Below are 23445 nucleotides of genomic sequence, written 5' to 3' on the forward strand. Positions count from 1 at the left end.
TCGGTGCGGCGCCGGCCACAAATCAGACTGTGCTTTTGGACCCATAAAAATGTTTATGAGTACCCATGGTATGGAGGCACCAGAGAGAGAACATGGGGGGTTTGACAGTGAGGCAGGAAGGTGGATCAGGCTAAGCAGGAGTTTAGATGATGTAACAAGCTTTCTGTGACTGACAGTGGAAGTATATCCAGTATTGGGCTTGCTTCAGTTGGCTCAACGGTGATGCGCTCCACATTCCTGTTTTACTTGGAAGCAGATCTGTGCCACTCACAAGCATGTGGAAATGAATGAAATGAAATGAATTCGTACTTGTATAGCGCGCTTATACCCTGAGGCGTCATGGCACTCTACGCATACCGCTGTGGAACCCTTCCTGGCTTTTCCCTGTGAAATGCCCAATCCTGGGCACCCCCAAGGTGAAGCCAGGCATCCCAGTGTTGTTGGGGCCATTGTGGAGATTAAGCAAGCTATTGCCCAGAGTTGCAGAGTGGGACCCATGATTACAATAGGCACTGAGGCGAGAATTATCAGGTCTGAGGAAATTGAGCCCAAGATCCGCCAAGGCGGGAATTGAACCCTGGTCCCGGGCCAGACCTCTGCATCAGGGTCTGCCACTCTAGCCATAGAGCCACACTTCTCCACTGAAGCTGATGTTGTTTACCACCAGGATGATGGACAGAGGAGCCTTACATGCCATAAACCTATCAGCAAGAAGGATGATCCTTGGGGGACTCTTGAGGTTGGTGAGGAGATGGAAGGACTAGGACACTTCCTGTGACACTGTACGCTCTCCCCACCACAAAACAACGACCATGAGGCAGCTGAAGAAATAGTGACATGGCCTAGACCTAATTTCACAACAGATGGTGTTCTCAGAGTGGAAATATTGAAAATAAAATACTGTACATGGCAGCAGGGTTAACCCAGTCCTGTTCTTCAACATAATCTGCACTGAATAATGTATACTCACTTTCATAAAGGGCGAGTGTTCCAATAGACTGATTACATACAAAGAAAACATATTTATATAGAAATGTGCGTTTCAGTTTAGTATGCAGTTATTATGCAAATACAACTAATCTCATTCAAAAATATTATATGGTCATCTTAAAATTCAAATATTTCTTCATTATTGTATGATGTATAATATGCAGGGGTGGGTAGAAGGCTGCATTCTGTCTACAGAATTGGCAAAATTTGGTGACTACGCACTACTCTTGCAACGCTAAATTCCGGACAAACTCCACCAATCCCTGCGTGGTGGATTTGTTTTCCCGGTGAAGCTCCAGAAATGCTAGCACAAGCAAGATTTGGCATCCCCTGACATGATTTTCTAAGTTGCGGTCAGAGGGCTGCATCTCGAGTAGATTTGCTGCCGCTGTAGTAGATTTTGTACTCGAGCAGTGGCAAAATCAACTTGAATGGCCACACGTTCCTGGGCTTTCGTGGTGCCATTTGGGCTGATTTTTCAGCACTGCTCGCGATACCGGTGCCAAAATACAGCGCGAATAATACAACGCTCATATTTTTCACCCATTGAAAGAACTCCATAGAATCTTGCGGAGTGTTTGCGTAACTCTGCGGAATCCAAACTTTGCAAGTTCCACCCACCCCAAATAACGTCAAAAGTCCTTCAAATACTTCAGAGGAAATGCCAAACTTTAAGTCCAGTATTGTGAATTCTTGCAGGAGTCAATAGTTAAGAGGGTATTTTGATTTCAACACTTCCATGTCTAACAATTGACAGAATGTAATTATTCAGACTCTTTCCAATAGCCTCTCAACCTATTCTGTTGACGCGTTTCTGTGCTTTGCAATCTGTTGTAGATCTCCTTACAGCAATAATCTAAGTGCCTCTGAGTTATATAGAAGCCATTTTAGCTTGAATCTCCAATGTCTGAATGATTATGGGTGGGAAAAGCTCACCTGTCAATGATGCAGGGACAGAAAAGTACTTAGTACTAAGGCAGTGAAAAATCTTCTTTTTTATCCAAACCGGCGGGGGAAACAAACATGAGCGTTCTGTATATTACAACAATCTGAAGTGTCTGGAGTACCAATTTTTCTCTTTCTATCTCTCTCTACATATACATATATAACACGCAGACGCAGAAATATATATTCACATAAAACCAAGGAAATTCACCAGTTGTATGTAACTTGCATTGTCATAGATTTCAGATGTTATGTTATAGGAAATTTCTAAAGTGCGCATACACCATCAGGTCTCTTGGCGCTAAGTTACGAAGCCACCGTATGTGAAAGTCCGTGTCTAACTGTAAGCTTGGGTAAAAAGTTTTCAGCTTTTTCCTAAAACGCATGTAGTCTGTTTCTTGTCTCACAGTGGTGGGCAAAGAATTTCACAATTGAGGTCTCTGTATTGAAAAACGTGACTCTCCTGCCCGTTTGCGTCTAAATCTGGGGACCACCAATAAATTCATATGCATAGATCTAAAAATGCGCTATTGGGGGTATCTGTGATGTGCATCCTAGAGGATATATACTTGGGGCCTGTGCCATGAATAGCGTTGAAAAGGATGCAACCTGTTTTAAACATGAACTGGAAGCTAGTGGAGCTCCTTCATAAATGGCTTGACATGAAATCTTCTGGGTTGGTATATGATTCTAGCAGCTTGATTTTGTATCAGCTGAAATCGATATTTCTGATTGCTAGATAGATTGCATTTGCATAGTCAATTTTTGACAGGATCATAGCAATAATAATTTGAATGTCATGAGTGATGTAATGTGTGAGGTCTTAAGCAGTGCACCACAGCGGTGCAAGTTATTCGTGTGTCAGTTATGAATAACTGTTAACCCCTTCGATGCGTGTGACAAGGTCAACTCGTCATGGGCGTTACCTGCGCTGTGCTTGTGACGAGTTGACCTTGTCACGTAACGCGGGATTTTCGAAATCGCAGCGCTCAGCGGGAAAACCGCTAGCGCGCATGCGGTTAAATATCCCGTTTTTGCTTTTTTACTCTTGTTTAAAGGCTATCTCTATAGAAGCTCCGACCCACACCTCAGCCTTAGGATTTTTACATCATGACTAATTTTACAAAGGCCCAAAAGTACAAATCGATTTAACGGCATAAAAAAAATCAAAATGCACCATTGAGAACCATTTAGTATTCAGGTTCATAAGTGTTTAGAAATTAGAGGACTTATTGATAGATAGATAGATAGATAGATAGATAGATAGATAGATAGATAGATAGATATATAGATAACCCTGAGTAGCTCCCAAGTTTTAGGTAAAGAGCAGTTTCTTCTTATGGAGCTCCATATGAAAGACCTACAATCCACCCAGAAACTTGAGAACTACTCAGGGTTACTTCCTTATTTTGTGCATATTTTATGTAGCACTCTAAGCCTGAAAAGGGTGGATGGATGGATGGATGGATCACACTGTGATCTATCAGAAAAAGTACTGAAAAATAATGCAACAATTTAGTAACTTGTGCCCAGGATCCTCTGTATGAGCTCCACGTAGTAACATTTGTTGTGCGTTAGTGTTAACATTGTAACTTGTTCCACAACTTTAATATCTAAAATTGTACTTTGAAATATTAAGTTAGGTATGAGTTTTAGATTTCCCAAGATACTCGAGTTTTTACAACCCACGTTTGTTTAACAGTCACGTGCAACATCAAAACGCTCCCCACACTGTAATTCAACACCCTTCCAACCAAGCACTCACCTATGTAGCATGGTACCCGCCCACCACTGTGATGCAGCACCTAGTCTGGCTTATGAAGCACTATATAAATGCAACTATAATATTAGAAGGTAGGGGAGAGGATGTGGCCTAACAGCTAGTGCGGCCGATCTCGAAGCTGGGGACCCGGGTTCAAGTCTCGGCTACGAAGCTCAGCATCCTGTGATTCTGGGCAAATCACTTAATCTCCCCGTGGCTAACCAAAATGAATGTGTCCTTGTGTAACGAAAGTGGTGCTCATGTAGAGTGCTCTGATACCCGATATCTTCGGGTCCATTTCGCGCTATATAAATCTCTTTAAAAAAATCTTTTTAAAAGGTAGCCCACCGATGCAGCACCTAGTCAGGGTTATTAAGCACTATATAAATGCAATTGTAATACAAGGCAGCCCACGCATTTTTAGGATTGGTCAATGTGGTGAGAGGAAGCAAAGTCTGTAAAGAGACTCGTAGACCAAAAATCGCCAAAGTTTAGTTATTAAAAATACACAGAACTGTCGGGACAAACTCAACAGATCACAGGCTCAGAATTACAGCCTGGAGGCAAACTGCACTGGAAGAGAATTAACAAGGGGAAGAAGTTCAAGATTACTGTGCTATATGCAACATTTTCACAGAAACCAACTGGCTGTGATCAGTGAAGTCCTTGGAAACATTTATGCCCTAAATTAATAACCTACCTGGCCATTCAAACTGGATATTTCGAGTTTCATCCGTTTTGTGTTGAGCTACTTCCAAACTGTGACAAAGTGGACCCATGGTCAAGTTGCTGAGACATTTGCCTACATCTCTTGGTTGGGAGTGGGTGGGCTATGTTTGACCCCTATTAAACTTATATGCATCCTGTGGTGTTCCATCATCAGATGCATTTTTTTCAGAGACACGTAATACTTTGCACTGTTTGGTGGATGATGATTTAAACGTAAATATGTTGGTCCTGGACCCACGATATTGTCTTCTGGTCGGTGCAAAGGCGATGCTTTTGCACAGGGTTGTTTATAATGACAATGGCATATTTCTGCAAGAGTGTCTGTTTTGTCTATGAAGACAACAAGTATTCCTACCTGCTTCTATCATATATCTAACTCCAGCAGCCAGAAACAAGTCGAAGAACACAGAAGGTAAGCAGTGTAGAAAGAGGTGTTAAAAAACACATTTCTAAATTTGACGAGTCGGCACCATCTGTTGTCAAACGCGCCCAAGCCCAATTCCCGGCCACAAAATACATGTGAGCAGCTTGGCAATGAAAGGCAGGCTTGTGATGGTGTGTGTTCCAGCAGGCATGTCTCTACAGATCTCCGCCCACACCAGAGCCGAGCGCGCACCGACAAGGTGGGCCCACGTCACCACTCCCCACGCTGTCCCCGACACTTCCAACCCCATCTGTGTGGAAGTCATCAAACGCAGGCGTCGGGGTGGGGTGGGAGTGGAGAGGTGTGTGCCGTGGGTAAACATTCAAATGGTGGGGGGAGCTGAATTTGTGGACGTCATCAAACGCAGGCGTCCGGGGTGGGAACGGAGAGATGTGTTCCGTGGGTAAACATTCCAAAGGGGGGATGCTTCATTTGTGCAAGGCATCAAACGCAGGCGTCCGAGGTGGGGTGGGAGCGGAGAGATGTGTGCCGTGGGAAAACATTCCAAAGGGGGGATGCTTTATTTGTGGAAGTCATCAAACGCAGGCGTCCGAGGTGGGGTGGGAGCGGAGAGATGTGTGCCGTGGGTAAACATTCCAAAGGGGGGATGCTTAATTTGTGTAAGTCCTCAATCGCAGGCGTCCGAGGTGGGGTGGGAAAGCAGAGATGTGTGCCGTGGGTAAACATTCCAAAGGGGGGGATGCTTCATTTGTGGAAGTCCTCAATCGCAGGCGTCCGAGATGGGGTGGGAAAGCAGAGATGTGTGCCGTGGGTAAACATTCCAAAGGGGGGGATGCTTCATTTGTGTAAGTCATCAAACGCAGGAATCCGTGGTGGGTTGGGGAAGGAGAGATGTGTGCCATGGGTAAACATTCCAAAGGGGAAAGGCTTCATTTCTGGAAGTCATCAAATGCAGGCATCCGAGGTGGGGTGGGAAAGGAGAGATGTGTGTGGTAAACATTCCAAAGGGGGAATGCTTAATTTGTGGAAGTCATCAAATGCAGGCGTCCGAGGTGGAGTGGGAAAGGAGAGTTGTGTGCCGTGGGTAAACATTCCAAAGGGGGGATGCTTCATTTGTGGAAGTCATCAAACGCTTTCGTCCGGGGTGGGGAAGGCGAGTTGTGTGCCATGGATAAACATTCCAAAGGGGGATGCCTAATTTGTGGAAGTCATCAAAGGCAGGCGTCTGAGGTGGGGTGGGAAAGGAGAGATGTGTGCCATGGGTAAACATTCCAAAGGAAGAATGCCTAATTTGTGGAAGTCATCAAACGAAGGCGTCCCAGGTGGGGTGGGAAAGGAGAGATGTGTGCCGTGGTTAAACATTCCAAAGGGGGGAATGCCTAATTTGTGGAAGTCACCAACGCAGGCGTCCAAGGTGGGGTGGGAAAGGAGAGATGTGTGCCATGGATAAACATTCCAAAGGGGGGATGCTTAATTTGTGGAAGTCATCAAATGCAGGCACCTGAGGTGGGGTGGGAAAGGAGAGATGTGTGCCGTGGGTAAACATTCCAAAGGAAAAATGCTTAATTTGTGGAAGTCATCAAACACAGGCGTCCCAGGTGGGGTGGAAAAGGAGAGATGAGTGCCGTGGATAAACATTCCAAAGGGGGGAATGCCTAATTTGTGGAAGTCATCAAACGCAGGCGTCCAAGGTGGGGTGGAAAAGGAGAGATGTGTACCGTGGGTAAACATTCCAAAGGAAGAATGCTTAATTTGTGGAAGTCATCAAACGCAGGTGTCTGAGGTGGGGTGGGAAAGGAGAGATGTGTGCTGTGGGTAAACATTCCAAAGGGGGAATGCTTAGTTTGTGGAAGTCATCAAACGCAGGCGTACAAGGTGGGGTGGGAAAGGAGAGATGTGTGCTGTGGGTAAACATTTCAAGGGGGTGCTTAATTTGTGGAAGTCATGAAAGGCAGGCGTCCACGGTGGGGTGGGAAAGGAGAGATGTGTACCATGGGTAAACATTCCAAAGGGGGGAATGCTTAATTTGTGGAAATCATCATATGCAGGCGTCTGAGGTGGGGTGGGGAAGGAGAGATGTGTGCTGTGGGTAAACACTCCAAAGGGGGAATGCTTAATTTGTGGAAGTCATCAAACACAGGTGTCCGCAGTGGGGTGGGAAAGGAGAGATGTGTGCTGTGGGTAAACATTCCAAAGGGGGAACGATTCATTTGGGGATGTCATGAAAGGCAGGCGTCCGCGGTGGGGTGGGAAAGGAGAGATGTGTGCCGTGGGTAAACATTCCAAAGGGAAATGCTTCACTTGTGGAAGTCATCAAACGCAGGCATCCGGGGTGGGATGGGAAAGGAGAGATGTGTGCTGTGGGGGAGGGGAGAATGATACATTTGCGGAAGTCATCAAACGCAGGCATCCGAGGTGGGGTGGGAAAGGAGAGATGTGTGCCGTGGGTAAACATTCCAAAGGGGGAATGCTTCATTTGTGGAAGTCATCAAACGCAGATGTCTGAGGTGGGGTGGAAAGGAGAGATGTGTGCCGTGGGGGAGGGGGAATGATACAATTGTGGAAGTCATCAAACGTGGGCGTCCGAGGAGGGGTGGGAAAGGAGATATGTGTGCAGTGGGTAAACATTCAAAAGGGGGAATGCTTCATTTGTAGAAGTCATCAAACGCAGACGTCCGAGATGGGGTCAGAATGGAGAGATGTGTACGGTGGGTTAACATTCCAAAGGAAGAATGCTTAATTTGTGGAAGTCAAACGCAGCCGTCCGGGGTGGGGTGGGGAAGGAGAGATGTGTTCCGTGGGTAAACATTCCAAAGGGGTGGTGCTTAATTTGTGGAAGTCATCAAACGCAGGCGTCCGAGGTGGGGTGGGAAAGGAGAGATGTGTGCCGGGTATAAACATTCAAAAGGGGGGGATGCTTAATTTGTGGAAATCATCAAACGCAGGCGTCTGAGGTGGGGTGGAGAAGGAGAGATGTGTGCCGTGGATAAACATTCCAAAGCGGGAATGCTTAATTTATGGAAGTCATCAAATGCAGGTCTCTGAGGTGGAGTGGGGAAGGAGAGATGTGTGCTGTGGGTAAACATTCCAAAGGGGGAATGCTTAATGTGTGAAAGTCATCAAACGTGGGCGTCCGTGGAGGGCTGGGAAAGGAGATATGTGTGCCGTGGGTAAACATTCCAAAGGGGGGATGCTCAATTTGTGGAAGTCATCAAACGCAGGTGCCCAGGTGGGGTTGGGAAAGTAGATATTTGGGCCGTGGGTAAACATTCCATAGGGGGGATGCTCAATTTGTGGAAGTCATCAAACGTAGGCGTCCGAGGAGGGGTGGGAAGGGAGAGATGTGTGCCGTGGGTAAACATTCCAAAGGGGGATGTTTAATTTGTGGAAGTCTTCAAACGCAGGCGTCCGAGGTGGGGTGGGAAAGGAGATATGTGTGCCGTGAGTAAACATTCCAAGGGGGGGAATGCCTACTTTGTGTAAGCACCTCACACTGCTCACACAACGCAAACAACGATTCGCCGTGTGGAAGGTCATTGGTAAAAAAAATATACCAGCACCTTGAAGCTGTCAGAACTTCAAGAAAGTATAGCAGTAATGCATTGTAAAGGAGCATTTCTGTAGCGCGTTCCCATCACTTGATTGAGGAACCAAAGCGCTTTATTTTATTTTTTTATGGAATGCGTGACAAAAACGTACCAAACTGAATGGACTACCCAATCAGCAAATTAACTGACTACAAACAATTACATTTGCGTGTCAAAGGTTATGCAGCACAAGTCACAGAGGATGTCACCTCGGTGACAGCGAGTGAAAAGGAGCGGGGGAGGCAGCAAAGGCCAGACCTAAAAAGTGCAACCTAGCTTTATAGCAAGAAGTCCGGCTCCACTCCAATCGGGGAAAAAAAAACTATTACATAACAGAGTTTACCATTACGAGATGTCAATACTGCCATTAACTACTATGGAATAAATAAACATAACACCCAGGCTGATAAACCAATCTGCATTCAATTAACAGTTTTACAAAGTATACAAGTGACTAGAAGCAACCAAACTTCAGGGCTCGATGGAATAAACACTTTTGTAAATGCATTTAAAAAAAATATGTTTAAAAAGTTTTAACGCAGAAAGTTAGCCTCTGGAAAGATTTTAAATAGTACAGACAATTTCACCTCACCAAATGCCTACACAGTATATGAATTATTTCTGACATACGTTGTGATGTTCTACAAAGAGAGAGTGAAGGTGAGAGGCGAAGTACCTCATTTTGGTCCAGTTGGTATAGTTTGAGGCTGGAACTAAAATCAGATGCCCGGGAACCCAGTGGTTGCCCACAATATACCGCATAAGGTGCGTATGCCAACTGAGCATACGCCAACTGAGCGTATGCCAACCTCGCAGCCTTGAAAACCAGCGTACATAATTTATAACCAATGTGGAGGCAGGTGTTACCAAAGCACCTGCTTGGAACCCCTTCTGTCAACCCAAACAACTGAACCTGCAGCAATTCAAGTGCAAGGCCACACTTGCTGGGTGTCACCTGTAAAAACACGCACTACACATTGCACACACACACTACCTACATAACCTACGTATGTGACACATGCAAGGCTGTTGAAATGCCTGTACATTCACTGTAGCTGCTCTCGCAAGGATATGACATGGTAGGTTAGATTCTATGGAAAGGCAACAATCCCAGCCACGGCCACACTGTTTTCAACGCCATGTTCATAGAGAGACAACCACACAAGACGTTTATTTTTATGGGCGCCACCACCATATAGCAACTGCACTGCAAATCTAACACGGTGGACCAGAGAAGCGGGGCACATGCCAGTCCTCCTGGCATCACCACCAAACAAGAAATCATTCTAAAACAGGCTGAATTATCAGTCGTGCCTCGCGCACAGAAGCATCTCTCCACCACGCTGCCCCCTTCACTGTGTAAAATGGAAGGGACTCCGGTGTGTGCACAGAACACCACAACATGCTCGCGTCACTCGCGGATAATCCAGGACAGGCATGCGTCATTTGAGCCTTTCATTTTGACACCAGCAGAATTTAACTCGAAATAGAATATAAACACCACCCGCGCCATCCATCCTTTCATAGCAGTCAACCTGCTGCTGCCCTGGAGGCGGCCGGCAGGCCAGGAAGCGCGCGCACACCACCCACCCCCGGCTCCATCCTTACCTGGTACGCGCAGCTCTCCTGGTGCACCATCTCAGTGCATTATACAGGGCGCGGCCACCAACGGGCAGGGGGGGATCGGGCCGGCGGCGGTGGAACAATAAATGAAGGCAGGAGGGGGGGCGAGGCGAGCAGCAGCAGCAGCAGATTAAAATGGATGCTGCGTGCCTACGAGTGTGTGTGCGCGCTGCTCCAGCCTGCGCAATAGCAGCACAGCCTCTCTGCCAGTGAGGATCCAGGCAGCGCCGCTCTCCTCCGGGAGCAGCCAGCGAGGCTTCCTAACATCCAGTGTGCACGGCTGGGGGAGGGGAGCCGCTCATCTCCAGCACAATCAGCCAATTATACGCGGGATACAAAGAAAGCGGAGCCCTCCGAGGCTGGTGTGACCTGCGGGGGCCGGGCACCCATGTGGAAACATTCCAGCCCGCTTTAAGGGGGGGCGGCGAAAGAGACATCACATCGGGGCCTGGGGGGACCTGTTCGGACCCCTTCGCCGCTCCCGAATAGTTTTCCTACAGTTTACTTTTTTTTCTTACAACTTGCACAGATATAATGAACTAGAAAGGCAGAATACTTTTTCGGAATGCGAGTTAAATATTTATATTTATTTTCATGAAGATGGGTGCCACTTGCTTCTTAATATGAATAAAAACACAGATCGTCCCCCAACACACACACAAACGTGTGCATTAGTGATTTACCATTAAAGTTTCGTAATTTGGGTTTGATAAAACACGTGTCCAGTGCGGAGAAGCTCACAAGCACTACATTTTCAGTTGTAGAGACTTGTGTGGTGTTTGCTTTCTGCACGTTTGCTGGGGCACCACTGAGAAAGTCGGCTGTAATTTATCACGTTTGTGCACCGGCGGCGGACGGAAACTTCCCTATATGGAAACCCCCACCTGCATTCCAAGGATGCCAGCAGACAAACAACACCTCGAGACATGCCAGCAAGAACCGCCTCACAGCTAAGACTACACTGCTTCTCGCATGATTGACTATCAGGGAAGGTTCTTAGCTGGCACAGGATATCTCCAGGGAATAACTTACATTATGCAGGTACTCTTCCAGGGGGCGTTTCCAAATAGTCCATTAAGTGAGCTTTTAGAAACGATAAAAGCCTTTTCACACACCGTGCACTCCTATACGTAATTGTGGTACCCACACAAAATAAAAATAAAGGCGTGAAAGTTTCTTTTTGTACAGATCTTGGTATTTTTGTAACCGGTTTTTATAAAGCAAAAATAGGCTTTGCTCAAACCCCCTTTACATTCTCGTTTTCTCACTGGGGCAAAGATTCAGCAAATTAAATAAGTAAGCCGTTTTCCGCTCAAAAAACATAAACGGTGCAAACTGTTTCACCAGTGACCTACTTTCACCTTTGCTTAAAGAAAAAAACTATACATCAGGGCTCGAGTCGGGGTACCACGCGGGTGGACGGCGTCCCCCCACTTATTTTACCGGGAGCTCCATAACTGGAGCAAATGGAGCCACACATTCACTCTTTGGCCTCTCTGGGGCGAGGTAGGAGCCCATTCAGAATGCTGCTCACGCGCTGGCTTCTCTGATGCAATCGCATCTAAGGGGTGAGCGAGGAGAGGCAAAGAGTCTGATGGTGCAAGCCACCTTTCGTGACGTCACTACCTGTCGTGACCCCCCACTTCTTTTTTTAAGACTTGTGCCCTGCTATATATTATGTTTGTCCATTTGTAACAAACAACAAAGTAAAGTTCCCAATATGTTGCTTTACTCATTTGTTGACAGTACAAAACACACATATATATATATATATATATATATATATATATATATATATATATATATATATTCACAGAAAAAAACATAGGTTATAGTGGATATATAGTTAGGAATTTGCATTTACAAAACCTTGAAAATTCAATGAAAAAACCATAGGTTATAGGCCATATATAGTTAGGAATTAGCATTTACAAAACCTTATTTTACTCGCATAAAACCATTGAAATTCCATATATAGTTAGAAGCGCTAACTATATATCGCGCACCCGCAATCCACTGCTGATGATGTCACATATTACATCATTCATGACATGGTCAGTGACATCACTGATGACATCACTGATGACATCTCAAATGACATCACTGATGACATCACTGATCACAACATCCAGTGATTGTATGTGTCTGTAAAGTTTAAATATGTTTCACATATTGAAGAATGAGTGGATGTATAAGTGTCTGGATGAAGAATTTAGTAGGTGCATGACTGACTGTATGAGTGAGTGATTAAATGTGTCTCACTGAGTACATGGGTTAGTGACTAAACTGTCTTAATTCGTGCATCAGTATGTTTGTTGTTGTGTAAGCTGCTGCATGTGTTGATCAGTAGCTATAAGAGTGGCCATATGGGTTATTGATTGGTTGCCCAAGTATTTGAATGGGAGGCTGAGTGTGTGTGTGGGTGGCTGGGAGGTGCGTGACTCTGTGCATAGATGTGTAAGCAGTTGATTCACTAGGAGTATGAGTTCAAGAGTGCATGTGGAAACAGCTATATGGGCGGTTGACTGTGCATGGGTGTGTTGGTGAGTGAATGGATTTCTCATTGCTACATGTGCAAGTAAGTACGTATGTAAAACACAATACATGTGAGAGTTGAGATATATAAATAACTGAACATAAGAGCCAGTGAATGTGTGAGTGGCTGTATCGATCACTGTGAGCTTGTATCAGGGATTATATAAGAGAGTAAATATGTGTTATTATATGTTTGAATAAGTAAGATGTGTATAACTGTATAGTTGAGGAAATGGAGGTGTGATTGATTCTTTGCATGACTGACTAGGTGTGTGAGTAACTCCATGGATGACTGACAGTCTGTGAGTGTCTGTTTATACTGAGTGTATGTAAGGTTATATTAGAGTCTGAAGAGGTTCATTGTATTATCACATGAGTGATGTGATCAGTGATGACAAATGAGATGTCATCAGTGATGTCATTTGAGTTGTCATCAGTGATGTCATCAGTGATGTCATTTGAGATGTCATCATTGATATCATTTGAGTTGTCATCAGTGATGTCATTTGAGATGTCATCAGTGATGTCATCAGTGATGTCACTGACCATGTCATGAATGATGTAATATGTGACATCATCAGCAGTGGATTGCGGGTGCGCGATATATAGTTAGCGCTTCTAACTATATATGGAATTTCAATGCTTTTATGCGAGTAAAATAAGGTTTTGTAAATGCTAATTCCTAACTATATATGGCCTATAACCTATGGTTTTTTCATTGAATTTTCAAGGTTTTGTAAATGCAAATTCCTAACTATATATCCACTATAACCTATGGTTTTTTCTGTGAATTTCATTGGTTTTTTAATAGCAAATATGAAAAGCTTTAAAATGTCAAGTACGTGATAGATAAAAACATTTTCGTATTTATGCACGCTGATGTGCTTTGAACGCTGCACCCCCCCCCCCTCCCCTCTTTTGCCTTAGTAGTACTCTCTCTTTGCAGATACTGAAGGGTAGTTAACGCAGGCCTTTACCCCCGTTGTAATCCGTCGTGCCTCCTTGTCTCTCCATTTGATTGATTGTTGTCCAAGCATTTACTGTTTTAGAATTGGTTCTCTTTGGATCATTCTCTATTTACAAACAAGCACAAAGTCGCAATACTCTGTTTAGTCTTTGCAGATAGTGAAAAATCGTGTAAAAAAATAAAAGTAATCGAGCAAAATCAGTAGGCCACTAATTGGATCTCTTTTTGACCTCGCTAAAATAGAAATATTAGGAACAACCCTTCTTGAGAAATACGAAAATAGTGAGATGAACTGAGCTCCACACCATGAGGGCTGCAAGACAGCTCGGCTCCATCACCCATCCCGCACAAAATAACGACAAACCCTATGCAAATATTAAAAATATAGACAACACACCAGCAAAGAAACAGGGTAAAACATTTTATTAAAAAACTATTTACATAACGTTGGTTTATAAGATGATGTCAGTAGTGGACCGATGTGTGAATAGATCGAAAACAGCACAAGGCTCCAAGATCCGGATAGCAAGCTCCTGGATGTTGGGTGCCATAGTTTAGAGTTCTGAATTTCAGCCTTTTTCAATGCCTGTGCTTTGTTGAATCAAAATGGCGGCTTGACACAAAGCTGACTCAAGCGTTGTTACTGATGCTATGCAGACCAAAACTGGTTTTCAGTTTGTACATTTTTCTAGATTTTTCAATCCAAGTTTGGTTGACTTTGTAGAACGATGGCTTCAGATTTTCAACATACGGTGTGGTGGCGCTGACTGGGAGGGGGCGCTTCGCTCCTGCCCCCTCCCCAAGTAAGATTTTCATACGTGAAAGTACGTTAATGGTTTTGGTCCCTGAGATGCTTCGATGTCACTACCATTCTCAAATAGCATAAGTTCTGGATGTTGGGTGCCATAGTTAAGAGTTCTGAGCAGTGCTTGTAACACTGTCTGAAGCTTATTTCCACCTACTGCAGCTTCACTATTCTCAAAGTAAGTGAGTGTCGTTTGTGGACCTGACTGCATTAGAAAACAATGTGATATGTTACCTTCCTAAACAGCTTGACGGAGGCCCCTGAGGGGCGGTGTGATGGCCATGGACTCGGAGAAGACGCTTGGCTCCGACACCCTCCCCAAGTCTTATAGCACTGGTGTAGCCTGAGATCGCCCCCGACATAGGCGGCCGGCTCCCGGGGTCCGGCGGAACTTTTTGCCTTTTGATGACTCTTCAATTCTGGACCTTGTCCCACAATCCGTTTGACCTGAAGACAAGCTGTAGTGGGGCGCCCCTTTATCGTTTTAGTTGCCATTCCGCCCGCTTTTGCTACACTGTGCCTCTTCCGCCATTCAGCTGTTTACCGCCCGCTCTTGCGACTACAGCGTCTCGCTCACCATGTAGTTGAGATGCGCCCGCTCTTGCGGTGCAGCGATAGGCGGCTGCCACAGGACTCTCAAAATGGCGGCCGGCTCTTCGGTTTTGGGCCTGGTCCACTAAAATGGCCCTGGGACACCTTGGAACTCGGACGCTTGTCTGCTAGGGCTTGGGTCCCATTCTCGAAAAGCGTCCCCTCAGCCGTGAAGATTCTACAAAAGTCTTGGGGGCCTCCGACTCCCGCAGGCTTCTGGTGGGGAGCGGCTGCCATGATTGCTCGTGGAATGGCCACGACGGAGCTACGAGATGGTAGTGGTCTCATGCTGACGCCAGCTTTAGTCTGAAACATCCAGAAACACTGTAGACTACCAATTCGATCAGTTCCGGTAGCGCCCCAACATGACCCGGAAGAGAAGAACTTGCCCTCCCCTCTTTGACTGATGGTTCTTGTTGCCTGTCCCCTCTGTTGTCATTTAACAGAACTTTTTGGACTGCTGAAAGGGGTTGTGTTCTGAACGCTGGTTGGTGGAGACATTTAGACTATATTCTTGACCTACGTTGTCGCGTAATGCGTTTTATGACACGCCGCGTTAGCGCACCCGGAAGTGATCCGAGGCGCGGCGCGCAGCGCGTAACGTAAGCATAACAGGTCATGTGACTTGTTAATAAAACTTTTCATTGGTTCATTTTACTTTTGTTAATTTAATGATGAAAAGCTTGGTCATATGACCTAAAAATTACGCTTTTTATTATTTTCGAACAATATTTTTTTTTCAAACATATGTTATAATATTCCAGGCTAATGTACTTTCCCGGAAAATTTACAACTGTCTTGCAAGTAAAATATATTCCTTTTTCGAGAAAAAGGGCGTTTCTTCCTTCCATGACGGAGCCGTTGAGTAAAAGAGATTCGGCCTGCTGTCTTAGTCGCCGATACGCCTGATTATCAGATTCTTATCGATCACTTTATGTTGCAGACATGAAAAACACAACTGCCCTTGACCATTTATCTTTACTGCGTTCCTACATATTATACCTTTTATCCGTCATGTAATTGGACTGCTTTATTTCACTTGCCTTTTACTGATTCGAAAACAGTCACTAAAAGTAAAAACTTTACAAATGAAAATACTACTACCGTGTTTTGTTTTAAAAACCTTTATTGTGAAAATGTCAGTATACAAATACGGGCCTATAACCACGTGGGCCGGCCACGGAGCAAACTGAAATCGTATATGATGAGAGGACATTTACACTGTAGAAGAACGTAACGAGCGGGCCATTAGGTGACAAGAACAAAGGTGTCTAACAGTTGCGGAATCGGTGGACGTACATTTTGTAATTAAAATACGACAGGGCCACTTACAATAACATTTTCTAGATATACATTTGCGGGCAAAGAGTTACGAGTCCCATTTATACCGGCGCCATTTTGGGCGAGGCCGGGCAGGTCCAAGATATAGTCAAAATGTCTCCACCAACCATCGGCCAGACCAGAACCCCTTTCGGCCCTTTATGCTACAAGATGGTGTCTTCCATTCAGAAAATATTGGTGGCAGCATTTTGAAAGGAAACAGAAACAGCCGTTCTCCTAGTGAGTTTCACATTGTTACATTTAGGAAGAATGTTGAAGAGTAGTATGTGGAAAATCTGAAGCCATTTTTCTACAAACTCTCAATCAGACTTGGATGGAAAAAAAAAACCTGAAGAATGTACAAACTGAAAACCAATTTTTGTCTGTATAGCACCAACAGTAACGCTTGAGTCAGCTTTGTGTCAAGCCGCCATTTTCATTCAATCAATAGCGTCCCCCTGCACACATTCAGGGACCTGGTCGTGTCTTCAGATGAAACGCATTGTAGGAAAAGAAGCAGAAAGGAAAAGGAAAAAAGTTCCGCCGGACCTAGTGAAGCTGCAGCAGGTGCAAATAAGCTTCAGACAGCCTTACAAGCACTGCTCAGAACTCTCAACTGAGGCACTCAACATCCAGGACTTGCCATTCGGATCTTGGCGCCTTGTATTTTTGTTTTGTTTTTGATGGAGGGGAAACAACAAAAAACAGGCATTGAAAAAGGCTCAACAGTGCAGGGCGCCTTGTGCTGGTTCCGACCTATTCACACATCGGTCCACTACTGACATCACCTCATAAACCAACGGGGCACCCCACGCCGACTTTCGGCGCAGCATTGTAGGATGGCCACACCAGTGCGGCAATTTGCTGGACACCACCTCGGTGCCATCCAGATCTCGGCGCGTTCATTCAATCAATAGCGTCCCCCTGCACACATTCAGGGACCTGGTCGTGTCTTCAGATGAAACGCATTGTAGGAAAAGAAGCAGAAAGGAAAAGGCAAAAAGTTCCGCCGGACCTAGTGAAGCTGCAGCAGGTGCAAATAAGCTTCAGACAGTCCTACAAGCACTGCTCAGAAATCTCAACTGAGGCACTCAACATCCAGGACTTGCCATTCGGATCTTGGTGCCTTGTGCTGGTTCCGACCTATTCACACATCGGTCCACTACTGACATCACCTCATAAGCCAACGGGGCACCCCACGCCGACTTTCGGCGCAGCATTGTAGGATGGCCACACCAGTGCAGCCACTTGCTGGACACCACCTCGGTGCCATCCGGATCTCAGCGCGTTCGAGTCACTGTGCCGGAAGAGTGACCGGAACTCAGCTGAACACGCCGTCTTTCGGCGCAGCATTGTAGGATGGCCACACCAGTACGGCAATTTGCTGGACACCACCTCGGCGCCATCCGGATCTCGGCGCGTTCGAGTCACTGTACCGCAACAGTGACCGCAATTCAGCTGGACACGCCGTCTTTCGGCGCAGCATTGTAGGATGGCCACACCAGTGCGGCAATTTGCTGGACACCACCTCGGTGCCATCCGGATCTCGGCGCGTTCGAGTCACTGTACCGCAACAGTGACCGCAATTCAGCTGGACACGCCGTCTTTCGGCGCAGCATTGTAGGATGGCCACACCAGTGCGGCAATTTGCTGGACACCACCTCGGTACCATCCGGATCTCGGCCCGTTGTGCTGCCTTCGGCCTATTCGCACATCGGTCCGCTACTGACGCCGCCTCACGTGCCAACGGATTTTCTACGCTTTTTGTAGCCCTATGTCGCATAACAGGTCATGTGACTTGTTTATAAAACTTTTCATTGGTTCATTTTACTTTTGGTTTCCTAAAGATGGAAGGCTTGGTCATATGACCTAAAAATAACACTTTTCATTGGTTTAGAACATTTTTTTTTCCCAAACGATGAAAGCCCCACCTTGTTTCTGGATCATTCAGACTGAAGCTGGCGTCAGCATGAGAGCACCACCATCTCGTGGCTCCGTCGTGGTCATTCCGCGAGCAATCATGGCAGCCGCTCCCCACCGGAAGCCTGCGGGAGTCGGGGGCCCCCAAGACTTTTATACAATCTTCACGGCTGAGCGGACGCTTTTCGAGAATGGAGCCCAAGCCCTAGCAGGCAAGCGTCCGAGTTCCAAAGTGTCCCAGGGCCATTTCAGTGGACCAGGCCTAAAACCGAGGAGCTGTCCGCCATTTTAAGAGCCATGTGGCAGCCGCCTATCGCTGCACTGCAAGAGTGGGAGCAACTCAACAACATGGTGAGCGAGACGCTGTGGCCGCAAGAGCGAGCGCAACTCAGCTAGATGGCCGCCACCTGGGGAGGCCCGTTCACGCCGGCTCCCCCACGCCCCCCCCCGAGCCGCCGCACGCCAATTTTCGGAGCAGCATTGTAGGATACCAAAACCAGTGCGGCAGTTTACTGGACATCACCTGGGTGCCTGTCGTACATGTTGTGTCAGCCATGTGACACTGGACACAAACCGCTACTGACGAGGCCTCCCCCCGCACCACCCGGGACGCCCCACGCTGTTTTTCTGTGCTGCATTGTAGGATCCCTAAACCAGTGCGGCACCCAGGCGACATCACCTGGGTGCCGTCCAGAACTCTGCACGTTGTGCTGCCTTGGGACTATTCGCACAACAGACCGCTACTGACGAGGCCTCCCCCCGCCCCACCCGGGACGCCCCACGCCAATTTTCGGAGCAGCATTGTAGGATCCCTAAACCAGTGCGGCACCCAGGCGACATCACCTGGGTGCCGTCCAGAACTCTGCACGTTGTGCTGCCTTGGGACTATTCGCACAAAAGACAGCTTCTAACCATTGTTGCTTTTTGTGTTGAGAAATGTTTAAATGTTTTTAGTTTTTGTTCCGTTTGTTAAAGTTAGTAGTTAATAAAGTTTTATAACCTTACTTTGTTGGAGTGTTATCTATTTTTTTTAAAACGGGTGAATGGGGCCTTGAATCGGGTTATTGTCATGTGTGGGCTTTGGAAGTGTGCTGCTGCAGGATCGGACATTTCAAACTCAAATGCACGTTCTTTTTCTTACCTTTCCGAAGCATGGAGCGCAATAGCAGGCAGAGAAAGGGTGATGCACGTGTTGAACACTACCTGACCTGGCAAGTTGCTGGCAGTGCCCCCCCGCCCGCTCCTGAAAGAGGGCACACACACACCGCCGCCCCGAGTACTTCACAAATCTTTAAAAGACCATGCGCTTGTTCATGAGGCTTAAATGGTTTATCACCTCTTCTAGAACCCCTGCATCGACCCTCTGACGTTTCATGGAAAAATTACCATGTAACACAATACCAAGCCCTGTCAGCTGAAACCCCCAAGGAATCGTGGGGCATATTATCAAGGGGGTTTATCTCCGCTTTTTTGGCTTTAAAAACCATGAAAGCGGAGATAAAATTATTTCCCTATTATCAAGCTGTCGCTAACACCAGTTAGTGACAGCTAAAAGGAGATAGCGACCATCTTGGGCCCCGCTTTGCATGTCAGTGATACTTATCACTAATGACATGCAAAGTGGCGTGCCAAGATGTTAGCGACTGGAAACAGTCCCTAACATCGCTACCTTCTATTACCAACTTTTGGAGATATTCGCGCTAAGCGCGAATATCTCCAAAATCTAACACCTGCCCTGAGCAGTTCTTAGCCATGTTATCCAATGGGAGGTGGATAACATGGCTAAGAGCATTTGCTCGATAATACATGAATATCGCTGACTTTTCTGCGATAATAGCAAGGTTTATCTGCGATAAAAATCGCCGATGTGCGGCGATAATTTTTGTCTCTAAACAAGTTAGAGACAAAAATTATCGCTAGTTGTTCGTAATATGCCCCCGGGTTTTTGCTTGCAGAAATCGGGAGGCGGGAGACTAGCACTGAAATCAGTACTCACACGCCTGAATCAGGAGGATTGGCATGTCTGAATTCTCTACAGCTGGGGCCATAAACTACATCCGCAGGGTTAGGTGATAGCCTGGAACCAGCCTGGCATCTAAAATGGCTGCCGTGCACGACAAAATTGTGGCATTCGAAAAAAGGCAAGATGGCGCAGCCGCTGGAAGAGATGTATCAACATATATCAGCCTCCTCAGCCACCCTCAGGAAACATAGGGGATTAGGATATGTCTCCCGCACCCCCTTATACCTAGTACTTTAATTAACGAAGCACAAAATGGCGAATTCCCGTTTCGCTACCAGTTTGCGGCCCAGTTCGCGGCCCGTGAAGCGCTTCTACCGTGAAAAATCATTTTTTTTTATTTTCCCCACGGGACCCTTTAATAACCCCAACAACATTCCTAGGGGGTCAAGAGGGGGATACCTTGCCCCCTTTCATTAAATTCCCCCTTAGTTTTTCACCTTTTCTTCTCTCTCGATCCTACCGAGAGACAAGATGGCGGCCGCTCCGGACTGTCACGCAGCAAAAAAAAAAAAAAAGCTCACGCACAGCCGCTGGAAGAGATGTATCAACATATATCAGCCTCCTCACCCACCCTCAGGAAACATAGGGGATTAGGATACGTCTCCCGCACCCACTTATAACTAGTAATTTAATTTACGAAGCACAAAATGGCGAATTCCCGTTTCGCTACCAGTTCGCGGCCGCGCTTCTACCGTGAAAAATCATTTTTTTTTTATTTTCCCCACGGGACCCTTTAATAACCCCAACAACATTCCTAGGGGGTCAAGAGGGGGATACCTTGCCCCCTTTCATTAAATTCCCCCTTCGTTTTCCACCTCTTCTTCTCTCTCGATCCTACCGAGAGACAAGATGGCGTCCGCTCCGGACTGTTTAGAATGTTGACAGACACCGGAGAGCCAATCAGCTTTCTGCGCGCAAAGTTCCGATAAGCGAAAAGTAAGCGGACCGGATCGCTGCCCAGAGCGCTGTTACAGATATATATCTTGGTTTGAACGTTAATTTCTCAAAAACTACTGGAGCACATATATTGAGACCTAGCAAAGGCACATCGGGCTAACAGTCCCTACAATTTTGCCAAGTTTCGTGCAAATCCATTCAGCCGTTCGAGCTAAAAGTGAGTCCAACCGCCCTATGGAAAAATGAATGGGAAAAACGCGTTTTGGGACCCCCCTTTTTTCTCAGCCCCCCCTTGACGAAACCCCACCAAATTTTCAGGGGCTGCTCAGAAACAAAATGTGCCATTTTCCTGAAAATTTCAGCCGATTCCGTCCACAAACGCCAAAGTTATTAGACATAGAATTTTCAAAAGTCCCATAGGGAAAAAATTCTAACTATATATACCTACTGGCGATAGCCAGTAGGTAATATATATATATATATATATATATATATACATATATATATAAGATATGTATATCGGAAGCGCATGTGCCGTAACAGCCCATCACCACCCCCTTTTCTGAATCGTTTTGGCCACTATAGGTGTGGCAGGGTATACTCAGACATGAGTCCCTTTCTCACTGCACCATCAGGATTCAAGCAAGCCGGGCCGAAGAAGGCTGAAATGCCAGAAAACGGTCCCCGGTAGCTTGTCTCCATTCTGGTGAAGAATTGGCTTGGTAGTTTAGTCTGCCCTGTTCCCATGATGCACTGGGCCAGGGACAGACTGATTTGCATATAGCCAGGTTCTGAGCTGGGATGGTGCAGTGAGATAAATAACGGTGATGGATCAAGCCCTGATCTTTGGACTGGGTAAGAGTGTCTGCTTAATTCAGACACTCTGTTCATCACCACCCCCTTTTCTGAATCGTAACAGCCCAGCGGCATCCACCTATCAGGGCTGGTGCAAACCAACAGGTACGGGTCCCGTGGAAGATGAATAAGCAGCACCTCACGGATCCAGGAGGCTCAAATTGGTTGCACTCAGCAAACTTCTTTCATACATTTTTATTTCAGGCAACGCGTTTCAACCTAAAGAGGTCTTCGTCACCACCACATTTGAAAATAGTGCCCCATCCACCATAGAAATAGCTAAACATGTGTCAAGTATAAAGAAAATTCTATAAGAATGTCATAGAGCTATACAAACATTTAAAAGAAGAGTCTATAAGACTCACCGGGCGTGCAACACCCATTGGGCTCAAAGGGCTTCAGCTCCCCCCCCCCCCCGTCGTGTGTGTCAGCCCGGCTGAGACAGCTTCCCGGACATACACTCAGCCGCACCAAAGTACTTCACAAGTTTTTAAAAGACCATTTACTTGCTTATGAGGCTTTGTTGTGTTTTCACCCCTTCTTAGAGCCCCTGCATCTCCACTCTGCAGATTGCTGGAAGAATCAGCGCCACCCCAAAATGTTTAGTAGCCCCCCCAAATTTGGCTCTAGTTGCGCCTCTGAGACACACACAACTTTACTAGATGTCCATTGTGGATATTGTTTCCCACAAGTGAAACCCACTTATAAACATCCACCGTTTTTATGTCATCACTAACTCAGTTATTTTTAGATCTTTGTTTTGACAGTGCAGCCGTCAAACACACTTATTGCCAACAATATACATTGAGTGGGCTTTGTTTAAGCCTCTTTTAAGCCCCTTTCAAGCCAATGGCTTTGTTTGCCACTCTGAGTGTATTTCTGTTAGACTTTGTCAAAATGCTGATGCCTGTTATGTTGTATCCTTACACCTCACAATTAAGTGCTTGAATTGACCTATAGTCCCCTCTGCGCTCTCCTGATGACTTTATATCTTGGGTCTCCTCTAATATGCTATCCCTGCATGAGCTAACACATTAACCCCAGGCCTATTGACTTTGTCAGTGTTTATTCTTGGCTCAAGATAATTGGAAAGCTGCCTGTTTTCTGTGGTAGGGTGGTCACCCAAAAAATACCAGCATTTGTAGCGCACAGCTACCTCGAAAGAGGAGTCCCGGTGCTGGGGTCCGTCGGGAAGATTAAGCAAGCTATTGCCCAGAGTCACCTGATGCTGGGCTAACACCTGCCGCCGGCGATCAAACCGTGAACCCCATGGTCCAAAGGCAGGCACTCTGGCCGCTGCGCCACATCTCTTCCATTAAGTCAGAGAGACCCAAATATATCTTCAGAGAAACAACACTATAGCTATTCATCTGGGGAGGAGGAAGGCAGCATACCGGTAATCGCTTAATGATTTGTCCAGGACTTTAGGTGAACAATATACATACCATAACTGATAATATAGAATCATTTCAGTGTTTTTGGTGTGTCGTACTGAAGAAAGAATTGTGGTG

The 23445-nt window shown here is 46.2% G+C and overlaps 1 protein-coding gene across 6 annotated transcripts in view; it reads right to left on the reverse strand.

Annotated features, from left to right (window-relative positions):
* The window catches only part of SCHIP1 (schwannomin interacting protein 1), a 1820134-nt gene that overhangs the window by 76552 nt on the left and 1720137 nt on the right, over window positions 1-23445 (reverse strand). The window contains exon 1 of one of the 6 annotated variants that reach the window (XM_086944217.1): window positions 10007-10157. The exons of the other annotated variants lie outside the window; for them this stretch is intronic. Coding sequence (XP_086800343.1) covers window positions 10007-10036 — 30 coding nt within the window. The 5' untranslated portion in view covers window positions 10037-10157. Of the gene's footprint in view, window positions 1-10006; window positions 10158-23445 lie in introns of those variants that run through there. 6 annotated transcript variants of the gene reach the window in all.

This window comes from Lissotriton vulgaris, chromosome 11 (assembly GCF_964263255.1).
Source record: "Lissotriton vulgaris chromosome 11, aLisVul1.2, whole genome shotgun sequence".
NCBI lineage: Eukaryota > Metazoa > Chordata > Amphibia > Caudata > Salamandridae > Lissotriton > Lissotriton vulgaris.